This window comes from Phaethon lepturus, unplaced genomic scaffold (assembly GCF_000687285.1).
Source record: "Phaethon lepturus isolate BGI_N335 unplaced genomic scaffold, ASM68728v1 scaffold9488, whole genome shotgun sequence".
Taxonomy (NCBI): Eukaryota; Metazoa; Chordata; class Aves; order Phaethontiformes; family Phaethontidae; genus Phaethon; species Phaethon lepturus.
The window spans coordinates 7,288-22,036 of record NW_010558243.1 but is presented as its reverse complement, the minus strand read 5'-3'; the positions used below and the strand labels follow the sequence as shown (position 1 = coordinate 22,036).

The 14,749-nt window shown below is 46.2% G+C and overlaps 1 protein-coding gene across 1 annotated transcript in view; it reads left to right on the top strand.

The window, feature by feature from the left end:
- LOC104625380 (feline leukemia virus subgroup C receptor-related protein 2-like) overlaps positions 1–14,749 on the top strand; it is a gene marked incomplete at its 5' end in the record, with an annotated part of 21,387 nt that overhangs the window by 5,059 nt on the left and 1,579 nt on the right. Inside the window, 3 exon segments of the mRNA XM_010292990.1 lie at positions 8,467–8,608; positions 9,863–10,003; positions 14,720–14,749. The exon segment at positions 14,720–14,749 is cut by the window's right edge and continues 20 nt beyond it. Of these exon segments, the coding sequence (XP_010291292.1) occupies positions 8,467–8,608; positions 9,863–10,003; positions 14,720–14,749 (313 nt within the window).

Genomic DNA, 14,749 nt, shown 5'->3' with positions numbered 1-14,749 from the left:
GAATGCCTAAGTTTCTATAAATGGACATTGGAGCCTGAAATGAACTTTTTCTACCCATTTCATCCAGTGCTCCCTTCCCAGCCAGACACCAAAGGCACGTCCCGCTTCTTCCTCACAGAAGCAGTTGGCTTTTGGGTTATGTTCTGTGGACGACGCATGGGAAATAAATGAATGACTGCAGTGTTTTTGCTGGGAGCGGCTGCCCTGTGGCACCCCCAGCACTTGCCCTGCAGGGGCTGGCTATCTTAGGTAACTGTAGTAGGTACTTGACCACAGTATTATATCCCAACTGAGGGTTCCAGCAGCAGCTGAGGTAGCTGTCAGAGCTGAAACTGCTCTTCTGCTTTACCCTCTCTTATCTACTGCTGTTGTTTTGCTGCGTTGCGTTTCTTTCCCAGTAAACTGGGGGAAGGTGCATTCAAGGCTGAGAGGCCCTGAATGACTTGCATAGACAAGTAGTCTTCATCATATGGCATTGCATCATATTAAGCAGTATGAGAGGTTGCCAGACAAGCAGAAGTGTGATGAGGAAGGGAGTTTGCTTTGCTTCCAGAAGAGCTTTGGTTGTGCAAGTGCATTTTGAAAAAATACTTTATCTCTCACATCAGTGGAAGAGTAAAAAAGCCCTATCTTATCACAAGGCCTGGATTACAGTTTTTCCTTTCACAACTTGGGTGATTTTTGCTCCTTAAAACACTGCAAGAAAGGTGACTTAGCTGTGGTTTGCAAACATTTATGCGTGTTGACTTTTTCTGACTATCTGGCTTTCATCAGGCTCTTTTAGTTTTGCTGCAATGGTATGGAGGAAGCATATTCTGGACAGCAATCCATACAAAAGTATACTAGGTAGGAACTGTCAGCTTCTGCTTTACACAGCTCTTCAGCTGGGTATTTTCAATTCTACTGTAGCCTTTTGTATAGAAAGGCAGCTGGGAGCTGTGCTGATTAGCAAAAGATTGGGAAGACGATGCATAGTAGGAGTCACAGGGTGTGAGAAAGGGGTGACTGTCCGCTCTCTGCAGATTGAGATATGTGAATTGTAGGGTCAGAAAGTGTAGCTGCTCCTGTGAAATGTCATGGTTATAGCATGGGAGGCACCTGTAGTTAGAAAAGGAGGGAGCACTGCAGGGCAGAGCTTTGACACTAGAGTAGAGGAAAAGGCTGTGTTGCCTAGGGCTTTGGAATAGGTACCTCCTCAAAGGGGTTCCCTGCTTGAATGGAAATCCAGGTCTGATGCATTTAATTATGTTGGCAGAACAGCCAGAGAGGCTTCTGGCATGGGTTCTGTATATATTGAGCTTGGTTCAAAGCTCATGTCTCTTATACACGTAAAAGCAATGTAGTGAGAAGGAGAGCCCTTCTGTTCCCCTTCATGAGGGTTTTCCTACTGCAACAAGAGGCACATTGTTCAGATCCAGCAAACTGTGACTTTCCCCTCCTCCTACCTGTCAGATCGGTCCTTTTGCCACTACCAGTTACGTTCTGTGTCTTTGCACTGGTTTGCACTACAAGGTAGCTGGTGCAGGCTACGTGACAGCCTGGTCTAGTCTCATCTGTTACTGAACAGCATGGTTGTTGCTGTACGTGCCTTGTGTGTTTTGTCTGTAAGATTTTTGGAGAGACAACCTACTGTCGTGGTGGTTATCTGAGATGGGGGTTTCTAGAAGAACAACAGTTGCAGTGTGCAGGCTTGCTTTGACTTTTCACCGAGAACCTTGGCTTCCCTGGTGATAATATTGTCGAGTCAGTTCTCATGGTTCATTTGGGGAATCTCACAGGATTTGTTTGTAAGCTCTCGGTAGCTGAAGCCACTTGTATTGGAATCAAGTATAATTTAAAAAAACCCAAAACAAAACCCCAAAACCATTTCTACTATTGTAGAAATGTCTGGAGAAGAACATCTTGAAAATACAAACATCTTAAACAGATCTGTCAGCAAACAAGTAAATCAGTGCGTACAGCAGGGCTGACTTGTTAAAACAATTGAAATATCAGCTGTTTTATTCCAAAGCATGGTAGTCCCTCTGGTTTTCTAGAGGATTCCTCATCTCCATGTTCCTTGATTTATGTGGATGTTGAGGATTAGAGGTAGTGCTGTGCGTTGTAAGTAAATGGTTCAAGACTGGTATTGCATCTCCCCAGCAGTTACACGAATCTTTTCTGCTCCCCTGCTTTTGGAGGCAGTGGAGGAGGCTCCGTTGGAAATGGAGAGTTGGCTCTGGAGGGAATTGGGTTGGTGCGACCCTCAGAAGGCTCCTGGCAGTGGCACTGTGTGGGTGGCTTAGCGTAAGGCTGCCAGGAGGGAAGTCTCTGGCACAGGTGAAGTGCTGGTTTTATTCATGCTTTAAAACATTGAATTTGGTAGAGTTTCAAAAACGTGTCTCAAAGAGAGGTCTGCAGTGAGTAGTTAGATTCTCCTATTTCTGTTCTCCAGGCTGATCTGGGGTGGCCCTGTTAAAAGTCACTCTTCTGGGAATGGAAAAATAGAGTAACTCCAATGGTGCATTGACAAATGGAATGAGCTCTCTTTGCTGAGAGCAGGTGAAGACCTTTATTTTATTTTATTTTTTTTCCCAAAAGCCTTTCCATTGGAAAGGTACAATACATCAGAACAGAAGAGCATCTGGCCTAGGTCAGGCCAAATTTATCAGGCAGCCCCAGGCCAGTCAGTGAGAAGTGCTACAGGAAAGACAGTAAAAAAGGATGTACCCTCCTAACTCCTGAAGTTTTGTCTTGGGAACTTGCTGAGATGGTGTTGAAATCATAGTGTATGAAAAGCCTGTTGTATTGGTGTTTATCAACAATTAAACCTCAATTTTTTGATTGCTACAGTTTCTGCCCATTTGGCCATCTGGCCTGGGCGTTTCCTGGGACTTCTGCCTGTGCTGGGCCCCTTAAAAATTCACATCACTTTTTCCTTCCTCCATTCCTGATTTGAGTATTTAGTAACAAAGTGGAGTTAATATTTCTCCTCCTCTTTTCTCCTCCTTTTTCCTCCTCCTTTTTCCTCCTCCTTTTTCCTCCTCCTTTTTCCTCCTCCTTTTTCCTCCTCCTTTTTCCTTTCCTCTAAAATCTTTTGCTAATATTTTCTAGGCTTACACTGAGCCTCTGATGCAGTGTCTGTACACAGTCTTAATACCACTTGCAAGCATTTAGTTTCTTTGGCTTTTCTTTTTAATTTCCTTTTAACAAGCTTCTTTACTTTTAGGCAGCTCCCTTTTGCAAGTTAAATATTGCCATAGTGCTTTGGAGGGTGGGTTTTTCGTCACTGCTGCAAGGAAGCTGAATTTGAGTGCAGTGCAGAGCCATTCTGTAATATTGATTGTGGTCACACTGTGCTGCTCTAGGTCTAAATCACAAATTGTGCTGCCTCTTATAGGTTCTCCTTACAAAAGAGTATTTATGGAATCAAAAAATGCAGTCTCTGCATCATCCCTGTCATGACGCTTATTTAGGCTGCAAGGGTATTGTCAAAGTTTCTCACTGTTGTATTTTTTCTGCCTTTGCAGCATCTCTCTGTTTCTATCTTTTAATGCTTTAATTGACCTTCTGGGTTTGGTGGTCTCCTCTGTCAATATTTGTGCTTACTTATGGAATTTTATAGGGCTTCTGTATTCCTGTTGCTGACTCTTAGTTTTCTTTAATGTGGAGACCCACTCCTCCACTGATCATTAATTTACAGTTTTTATGCTGATACCACACTGATTATCTTCCTTCAGCAGACCTCTAGTATACAAACAGCTGAACTTAAATTAGACATCCCATTTTCCATTTCAAGACTTCGGGTACATTTATACCATCTCATTAGCCACTTGCTCTTGGTTTTGTTGCCTGTTCTTGTATACACTTGAATTTTGAACATGATGTTGTTGTTGGGACTGGTCCCTGACAAAATTCAGGTAGGAAATACATTGCTTCTGTCATTTAAAGAATAAGTCATCTGAACAGTGTACTCTGATGTAGTTGTTGACTCCCCTGGTATTCTGTTTAAAAATTACCCCAAAGCCTTCTTGAAATAAAGTGCCAGCAGCCTGGTTCCTGGGGAGAGATTCTTGAAGATCAGGACAGTGTTGTGTGTTTTGGATGTGGGGGTGCTGAATGATGTGCTGAATTTTGGGAACTAGAGCCTATCTATATGTGTCTTGGAGACCTTTCTGCCTGTACAAAGTTTGGAGATGCTAATTTGTATGCTGGTGAGATGGACTGCACATGAACCCTAATGATTGATTGTCTCTGTAAGGAGAGTAGCACAGACTGTTGCACAACTAAACTTGTTTTTACATTGCTTTATTTTCCCAGCCCTGATGTGAGAGGTGTGGAGAAAGGAGAAAAGTTATTTTTTTCCTTTGCTAAAGCATCTTTAAATTTTCTGGTTAACCTGTTACAGTGTTGTCTGTTGGGCTGATGGTGATGTGGGTGTCAGCCTGCTGAGAACCAGGCTAAAAATCTTCTTGTGAAAGGTAAAGTATGTGCTGTATAATACTCATTGTGTTGTTGAGAGCTTGTCTTTGTTGCTAAAAATGGTATGAATAATCCAAGGTCTGTGAGTATCCTCCAGGAAATCTGCAGTTTTACTCAAGTCAAGGAGCTTCATCTTCATAGGATTAATAACATTCTATGTTGCTCTGAAATATAAAATGTAGCTCCTATTGCTATGATTGCTGGGATTCTGCCCCCCACCCCCCCTTCTACCACCTAGGCTTTCTTAAAGGTTTAAAAAACTCCTAGTGGATAAAGTGGTTCCTTTTTTGGGAAGCGGAGAGAGAGGACAAAACATCCATTTATAGTTAGAAAAATTGTTCAGGTCTTCTGAAAAGACAGAGCGCACTGTCCAAGAAATCTGAGTAAGTCTGTGTCCCATTGGGAAGTGATGACTATAGGACTTCCCAGTAAATGATTCCTGAACAACTTGTGAAACGGGTTCTCAATGCCCTCTCTGCTAGATACATCAGATAAATCCTTTTTCAGGAGGGAGAAGCTAAAGGGAGACCTGTCAAGATTGATTCTTTTCACTGGTCCTGGAGAAACTGAAGTCAGAGGTCAGAATAAAGCATGGCTATCTCCTCTTTTCCTGTTTTTGTTTTGCTGTGGTTCAGCATCTCATGGGACTAGCATGTGATGTGATTGCAGAAAGCAGGAAGCCAAGAAGCACCTAGCACAGGAATCCAGCCCAGTTCTTCCAAGGATGAAACAGTGATAAGACAAAGGAGCAATTTCCAGGAAGGTGTTTATAGACCTCATTTTGTAAAGGGTGGAGGGGCACATGGGACTCTTGCCTCGACTGGAAAGGAGCAATGTTGAGAGTCTTTTCTTCAAAGCTTGAACCTTTGGGAGTGCTAAGGAGATAGAAGTGAAGCCCAGTGTGGCTGTGTCCTGGCCTAATCAGGCATGCTGGAGCCACAAGTCTGCACTTTGGCCACAAGCAGGGCAAAATAAACATGCTGCAGAGACAAAACAGGCTTCTGCCCTCTAGGAGCGATCTCTGTGAGCATCTGTGTTCAGTGCAGTTGCCTTTTCTGTGCAGCTGCAGGCTTGTTTCTCTTGTGCAGAGAAGGGGAAGGCATGCAATTTAATGAGGATCAGAGCTTGAAGCCTCTAAGCCAGCTGATAGTTGTGCTCGCTGGTAGTCAGTGAGTCTCAGGGGTCAGTGGGCGGTAGGAGAGCAAACCTGACCCACCGTGACCAAAGGCTGGGGATAGGCCATGTCTGAACAAAGTTGAGCTCTGGCAAGTTTAGTCCTGTGTCAGAGGCTGCTGGTGCTGTGTGGGTGTTAGGAAGGTTTAACCTTCCTAATGGCCTCTTAAGTTTCCTCCTAAGGTCTTTCAGTCCTTGACTTGCTATCTGGGACAGCACAACTTGTGTCTGTCTTTAGTCTATTTAACCAACCCCTGAATGTCCTCATTCCTGACAGTGCCCTGAACTGGTGGGCCACATCCGTAATCTCTTGGTGACTCTTCCCACCAGCTCCCTGTAATGTCCCAGCACCAAGAATGAACTTGGCACAGATGTCTGCTGCTGATCCTGACCTAGGCTATTCCAGGTCCCAGTGGAGGGCACTGTTTGACACAGGGGGTTTGGTGAGCCATGGTTGAAAGTTAACATGTTTGTAAGCTAAATAGGGTGTCTGAGTCTAGCAGATAGCTCTGTTTGAAACATAAGCATTCTTTCTGTCTCAGAAATCCACCAGCTGGATGGAGGAAGGAGGGAGTTTGTGGAGAGTTTTCTGGGGCTGGATGGTACAAGCTGATTTTTATCCCAACTACCAGATATGGCACCTGAAATGTATTTGTTCTGTGATCTTGATCCTGGCCAGTGAGTGGGTCTTCCAAAATGAGTCCATTTCCATTCCAGAAACATGGAGATATGACGGAGAAAGAATGCAGAAAGCACAAGGAGTTTTTGCTAGAAGGCAGCCCAGGCAACATGTCTGAGCTCATGCCCAGGTTACAGGGCTCCTGGGTTGTTCTCTGTATGCTGACATGCTTGGATGTGGTTTGTGGGCAGCATAGTCCTTGCCTTTCTTAGTCCTTGCTTTCCATACCTGTATAGTAATAGACCCTTTTCAGGGACTATGAAGACATTGAGGATTGCAGAATCCTTCTGCAGGGCAGCAGTTGGCTAGTGGTGCTGTCTTGCTGCTGTTTAGTCACCAGTGAGGCATAAACAGTATCCTCTCCAGTCCATTATCCTGGGACAACAGGTCATGGTGGTGCTAATTGATCCCCATTGATGTAATGTTTCCTATAAGGAAACAGTAGATGTAATGGGCTTAATTGCATTTCTCATAATATCATCATTTTCATGTTTTGCATACTCCTGCCTCCTCTTAGTGTGATGAGGGCAGTGGCTCTATAAAGGCTGTATTGGAGTAGCATGAATAACTACTGTGGGTGGGAATATTTTTTTATGCTGCTAGTCTATATTGGTTCAGTTGACACTGTTCTGGTACTGCTGGTGCCTTCCTGTCTCCAGGCAAATGGTATAGCCTGAAAAAGAGATTGGAAATCTCTGTTTCAAGCAAGGATTAGAATGGCTGCATGGCCACCTGGCATGTCTCTTTCTTGGGTGCTTTCTCAGTTGTTCCATCTATTGGAGACTCTTGTGTGTGCTTTGTCACTGTCCATAACAGCAAACATAGGCTTAAATCAGGAAATAGCAAAAATGATGGTGTTGCTAAACAAAAAATTGCTTTTGCCCCAAGCAGGGGTGAGTGTGCAGAGGCTTGAGAGCAAGCAAGAGCTGAGCTTGAGCATGGCTCTTTTTCTGATGTCTGAGGGGGTTGCAAGTGCTGGGAAGAGCCAGAGGAGCAGGTAAGTACACAACACTTGGGAACCAAACAGCGATTGAAATACAGCCACAAACAGTGAAACACAAAGAGGGGGAAAAAGTGGCTTTTGAGGCTCCTCTTGTGTTTAGAGTACTCAAAAATGTGCTGAGTGCACTTTGGCTCCAACTTTAGGAAGAGTGTGCTCCTAAGCACCAAAGCAGCTATTTCTTCTCTCTCCCATTTGAGGGTGGCACTGAAGGTCTGTGCCACTGTAAGTCCCGCTTATCAGTGTGGCAAAGCTTGTGCTGCTACAGCTCCTTGTTTCTGTCCTGGAGAAATAGCTGTGGAGTTAAAAGCTCTACAGTCCTCACTAAAGTGTGTGCTGCCACAGTAGGAGCTCCTCAGCTGGATGTTTGCGGCTCTTGGCACAGTAGAGGCCAGAGCTGCAGGGGTTTGTTCTTGCAGCCCTTCAGAGCCAAGCATTTTATCCAGGGGCAGTTGCCAAGCCCCATCACACAGCCTTGATGTTTAGGGTATGTGCTGTTAGCACTTCCTTCACTCTCAACCTTGATCTTTTTCTAGGTTTTCTTGGTGGCCATAGGGTGAGCCGAGGGGGCTCATTAGGAAACAGTGTCATAAAGTGGCTGAGACAGATTCATATCTCACTCATTAGGAGTGGGCAGGTTTCTGTCTTGCACTTGTCTGGCTGGAAAATAAATGGGTTCAACTCATTAACCTAGCAGTGAATTGGTGGGTTTTGATGGTCTTGTTTTCTGCCATTTTGAATGAGCCAAATTGGATTACCAGGTGATCGGGCCAGCACCAGAGCAGGTGCAAGATGAGGAGTGGGGGGGGTGTGTGTGGACAGGAACATACATGAATGGGGGAGGACAGGGGAAGCAAAACCTCCACTTTGGTGGAGGCAGGTATTAATTCTGCTCAATTCTGTTGTAAAACCTTGTCTTGAGTATCCTGACAGTTGTGAGTGCACTGGGGGGACCTCTCTTATGGCCTAACTGCAATGGGTATCTGGGTTTTACCTCTTAATTGTTAGGTCGTAAAGAAGGTTTTCACCTTGGCTGTGAAATTGCATTAGGCTCAGTTGAGCCTTTACTGGGCATCAGGGGGCTGAGCTGTGGGGTGGTGGCAGTATTGTGGTTCCATGTCATACCTCTGTGTGTGTCCTCTCTCCTGCTCAGCTTGGCATTGCTGTGGGCTTTCTGGTCCCTCCAGTTCTGGTTCCCAATGTGGAGGATGTGGAGAAGCTGGCCTACCACATCAGTATCATGTTCTTCATGACTGCAGGCGTGGCAACAGCCCTATTCATCCTGGTCATCATAGGTAAGGGAGTGGGAGCGTGCACATGAAACCAGGTGGGACTGAGAAGATAAGCCAGTGTGTGTGAGGGGTCTGCATGCTAGCAAATGGGTTGGGGAGGTCATCTGGGGATGTGTCCTAGTACACAGCTGACAGGGTCATGCAATACCCTATCTTGCTGCTTCAAGCCCTTGATAATAGCACCTGTAAAAGGGAGTACAAGACATTGTGAGTGAGCCTGCCAAGTTGTTCATTTCGTCCTTTGTCTGCATGATAAAACCTTGGCATGAGTAAGTCCTTTAAAAACCAGCATAAATCTTTCACAGTCATCTTGCCTGCAAACAGGATGCTGGGCCTTGGGTTATGTCTTGGACCCAACTACCTCTTAAGGGTAGGGAGCAAGAGGCAGGTTATATGACATGACAGGAACAAGCCGTTCCCAGGAGAAAAAGGTAACCAGTTATGAGCGGAGAGAAGGATGCATGAAGGGCAGTAGCAGGACACCAGAGGTGCAATTCCTCCACTTAACATGTAGAGTGGGAGCCAGATCTTTAGTGTGAAAGATTGGCATGTTCACTGGAGAGCAGAGCTTGTCTGCTGAACTCCATGTACTTTTTTTTTTTTTCACTAGGTTCCTCTTGACAGCTTGTTCATGTTCCCTGGTGGCTGAATCAGTTGTAGACTATAAAGAATCTGGGGCAGGGAACAGATAAGGTACAAAAATGACTGTCTAGCACCTGGTACAGCAGTATCACCGGCAACCGGGATTCCTGGATGCTACTTTAATGCTAGTTGGGGACAGCACATGGCTTGGCCAGCCTAAGAAGTGCCAGGCCTGAAATAAAACCTGGCATACGTCATTGCTCCCTGGGCACAGCAGGGCACCAGGCCACCTTTACCAGGTGGCTTTTCCCATTCCACTTTCGCATTTGTAACTCCACGCAGTGCTTTTTGCAGCTGGCTGGCTATCCTGCTGGAGACAAAGGCATTATTACTTCTCAGAACTCTTTTTGTTGCTGCCAGACACTGCCTACACAAAAAGTTAATTGAAGACACGGTGTTTCCCCAGTGGCAGGAGTTATTATTGGAGAGGCTCTGTTCTCTCCTGTTCCTGCATAAGTTCATGCACGAAGATCACAGCTTAAGGACAATGGTGTGTTTTGTACACTTGGTTTTACTAGCCCCTCTGCTGTCCCTCAAATGGCTCTTACCCACAGTTTGTGCTCAGGCTCCCTGATTGCACTGCTACAAACAGGTGTACTTTGTGTCTGGTTTCAGTCTTCAAGGAGAAGCCTCCGCACCCTCCGAGCCGAGCTCAGGCCTTGATCCAGTCAAGACCGACAGAGGAGTATTCCTACATGCAGTCAATCTTCCGTCTACTCCGCAATGCCAACTTTTTGCTGCTTATGGTCACTTATGGTAAGGTCTGGCCTTTCTTCTCTGCAACTATCACTGCTAGACATGCTTAACTTCTCCCTCCCTCTCCCTGCTCTACTGAGGCAGTAAGTGGCCCGAGTTGTTTTAGGGGAGCATAAGGATAGCTGTGCTGCCACGGACCAGGAGTCTTTCTAGCCCAGTAATCTCCAGCAGTGGTTACAAGCAAATGCCTGGGGAAGAACAAAACCAAGGCAAGCACACAGAGGACAATGTGCCTCCACTACTGTTCTCCCAGTCTTTGTTTTCTGTTCAGAAGATTTCCTTATCCTGTTGTCTTTTTTTTCTAGTCAGTTAGTTACTTGCACTTAGAACTAATCTAAGTGCTTACCTAAGAAATATATGGAGCTGTGTTTGAGTGCAAGTCACAGCACTGAGTGAAAGTTATTTCCCAAGACAAGGGCATGGCTGCCAGGCATCCCGATGGAGGTCATGTGGAGCATGCAGCTGTGCAGACTGAATCAGCTTCCTTGGCAGTCCCTATGAAGCAAGTGGAAGGAAGGATTGGAGAACATCTTTTTTGGCCGTCTGTCCTTGCACACGGGGTTTGCTGCTTGCTTCTCTTCAGCAGTCTTGGCCTGTTTCTCAGAGGGCAGTGTGATGTGTTGAATCTGTTCCTGATGCTGAATTATCATATGGAAAGGTATTTTTCTCTTTAGCAGTAAGGCCGTTGCAGTCTGTGTCTAGCTGCTTAATAGGATATACTGTAGACAACTAGTCTGCAGGGTGTTCTGTCCTCACTTCCTACCAGCTTGCTGAGGAAGCTCTTCAGGAGGAAAGCTAAGTAACGTTGCAAGTTCTGCCATTCTGCCAGCAGTTGTGCCTAAAGGACCTGGTGGACGAGTAGCTAGGTTGGAGAGAGTGAAGTGGTGGCTTTGTACCTGCCGAGGGTGCTAATGATCTTTGGAGTTGTTGAAATCTCTTCTCCCTTCTCAGTGTAGCAGTCTTCTAGAAATGCCCCTCTCAGATCGCCCTTAAGCTGTGCTGGTTTGCATTGCAGCTACTGGTTGGTTCCCTGCCCCCCCCCCTCCAGTATACAATGTCCTGTCAGAAAGTGGAAATAGACAGTCTGCCTCACAGTTTTTTCTAAAAGTTGGATTGTGTCATCTGCTCAGTTCACACTTACCCTTCAGTGAAAAGACAGGGGAAGGCATTTGTTCTAATATGTGTAAACAAGTCCTAGAGGAGAGCTCTCAGTATGAAGAGCATGTTTAGAATCTGACCTCCCTGGGATAATATCCTTCTGGTAGGTACAAAAAACATGGAAAGGCTGTTTAGTGGCTCATAGTTCTGTTTCTCTTCCTGCTGGTCTGTGCATTTATTCTGTTCCTCTCTGTGTCAGCCTCATGACAATCTCCAGCTTGACTTGAGATGGTGACTGTTACTCAGAGAGAGAACTATGCAGTGAAACTTCTTTTTTTTTAAATAGTTTCTTTAAAACGAGGACAGTTTTTTCCTACTCAAGTCAAAAGTTATGTTGGCCAAGATTTAAGACATCTGCAGCCACGTGAGTGCAACTGAGTCATCCTCCCTAGCCTAACACAAAGATACCTGCAGCCTCTCTTAGCTTTTGTGTTAGCACAGTGTGTGTCAGGAGAGAGAGGGGGAAACCTGCTGCTTGTCCATCTCCCCTGGCTGTAGAAAGAATGGGAACCCTTACATGATGCCAGGTCAGAACAGATCTGCAGATCTCTAAGGTCTTGATATTACCAGCAGCTGCCAACTCCTTTCCTGTGGTAAGACTTGCAGTGCTGGAAACATTGGTGGTACTGCAGCTATGTTAGTGCTAGTGAACTGTTTTTCAGGAAAGCCTTCAGACAGCCTTTTCCCAAAGGCTGCTGATGTTGCTTCTGTAAAGCTGAGACATAACATGGAGTGGGCATTAAGAAACTCTGAGTTTATTGCGTTGGGCTCTGCACTGGAGAGCAACTGCATGTTGCTACTGGGAGGCAGTAGGCAGGAAAAGGGTGGGAAAACCTGGGGAAGGCTGGTAAAGTGGGAGCGATGAGACAGCCCCAAAGAATCAGCATTTGGAAAGCCTATGCGCAGTGAGGAGGAGGCAGGGCAGTGATGTCTGCATAAGAAACTATTGTACTGGAGGATGAGGCAGAGGGAGGCCAATAGTCTGGCATGTAGGCAATAGGCTGCTTAGTTACAGAAGACTTGGGTTCTAGTCTGAGGCTTAGTAAGGGCCTCTTTTGGAACCATAGGCAATAAGCTTCTCCTTTCTGGCCTCTGTAAAATAGGAGACACCGTGAGGTCTCCAAACTGTTCTTCTACAGCACATTACAAGCAAACCATGGTAACTAGCTAATGAATCAGGTGGGGCTGGGAGCTTCAGGTCTCCTGCTTCTAGCTACTCGTTCTGGTTTGCTTCATCTGCTTGGGCAAATGTGCTATGCCCCATTGTAAACAACCCTTGTCTGTTTTATGGGCATTTGCACTGAGCAACTGTGACATGTGAAATGCCTACAATTTTTGCCAGCCCTCACAAATGCAAATTCGGCATATTGTCTTGATTCTTAGAATATTTTGCCTGACTCTGGTGCCAAGTGTTGCTGCCAACTCTGCATCGCTTTCTGCCCAGCTTGGGAGCAAGGGCCCTTCTCTCTCTTGGAAATCACATGCATCACAGAGCTAGAGCAGTGTCGAGCTGTCCCCACAAGGCTGCTCTCTTGGCTGGGTGCGAAGTAGAGGTACACAAATGACGGGTCTATGTTATGCCCAGCTTTGAAGTGAAGCAGTAGCGGAGAGAGGGATGGTGCTGATCTGCCACACTCCCATGTCCTGGCACTGCAGTTTGTGGTGTCTCCTAGTGAGCAGGGTGCTCCAGAGGTGGAGATTGGATGAAGCCGAATTAGGGTCTGGTGGGCTGTTTTTCCATGGCCAGGCCTTGCAAAGAGACAGCTTTCGAGGCTGGAGGGTGCCTCCTTGCTGTGGGATCCCCAGTTGTTCTCCCTGCTCTCTGGCTGCTGGCCCTGCTGGAGTTCAGCCTTTCTGAGTAACTCTTGGAAAGGATTGGGTGGATTCCTCGTGCCTAAAGAGCATGTCACTCAGCTTACTAGCCTCTCCTGTAACCTCCTGACACATGCTTTTGGAGCAGGGTTGTCACAGGCAATTGGCTTATTTGGGATCACTTGCGTAAGATTCTTCATCTGTTCTCTGTACTGTGAAGCTGTGGAGGGAGCTCTGCTTAATGTTGTCAGAGATAGCGTGTGAAGGAAGTGTGATGTCCCCTCCAGCTGCCAATCTTGTGGCTCCTCAGAGTGCTTCATGAGCTGTGTAGGGCAACAAGTATCCAGTGTCCCAGTGGAGGAGTGGGCTAGGCGCAGGATCGCAGAGTACTTTGGGGACAGGGGAGCTGGAGGACTTCAGGGTTAGGGGAGCTCAGGGTTTTGTTCCCTTTGTCAAACCTCTGCCTGCCAAACTGCACTTCTGTATCATGTATTGTGACGTTTCTGCTTTTAGCTGGGGCTGAAAGAAGAAAAGTAGGAAGTGGGAACTTGACATGTATCTGTTCTGTCAGGATTTCAGGCATCTGTGCCAGAATTTTTAAACCCATGCCTCCTTATGGAGCCTATAGATGTGTGAGCTGCAGTGGTGAAATCTGTGTCCCCATCCCTCCCCCATCAGGATCACTGAAGCCTTGAAGAGAAACTAACTGCAAATGTAAATGACTTTCTGAGAAAAAAGTTGCACTGACTGTTACAGACCTCATCCACCTGGGGAGGGTTTCTCAGTATCACCCAAGGTGAGTGTAGCCGTTGTGGTACTGCTGGTCCAGCGCCCGTGGGGATGTTCTTGTCTACTCTAAGCAAAACTCTTGGGTTTTGTGCCCTTTGGGAAGGTGTTTAACTCAACCAGAGTTGCATGTAAGGTGGAGCAGAGTGTCTGAATGGGGCTTGACCAGTATCACCCCAACAGTTTCCATTCTCACCTTGGGTGATGCTGAGAAACCTTTACCAGGTGGCTGATGCCTGTAACAGTTAATCTAACTTCCCTTTCAGAAAGACAATTACTTTCACAGTTGAGGTTGTTTTTTTTTTTAGGCTTCAGTGATATCTTTTAAAATGCAAGATTTTTCCCATGCAGACACACCAGGTGCCTGGGGGAAGTGCTGTGCTGTCTGTGCTTCACCATTGGCTGTGATGCTTGCCTTCTGGTGTTTCTTGGCTTGGAGATGGTGTTTTTTACTGGCTCTCAGCAGGGAGAGTGCTATCAGGCTCTTCTCTGGGAGGAAACCACACAGGTCAATGGCACTGGTGTTAATTGAATCCCAGGTCATTGTTAAAGGTGTAATGCTGAGGCAAGTGCCTTTCTAGTGTTTTTATCTAGCTGTCGGGAGGGGAAAGCTCCAATGCTAAAGATGGATCTGGCTGTGAGGGAGAGTTGAGACCCTCTGAAGGACTTGCAAGACCTTTCAGTACCAGAAATGTGCACAGCCCTTCCTTTAGCTGCTAAAGTAAGAACCATCCTGAAACTGCAGGGTGCTTCCTCCTGCATGCTGAGATCTGGCTGTCCTTGGTCTGCTTTTTTTCTCAGTAACCTGTGTCTAGCCAGTCCAGCTGGCTCTCCTGAGACTTGCCAGCCTTGCTATGGATCGCTGCTCCCAAAGATCTCTCTCTCTGCATTTCTACCTTTTCACTACCCAGCAGAAGAGTAGCAGGCTCTGAATTTGCTGCATTTTTATCCTCCTTTCAGGTCTGAATACAGGTTGCTTCTACGCCCTGT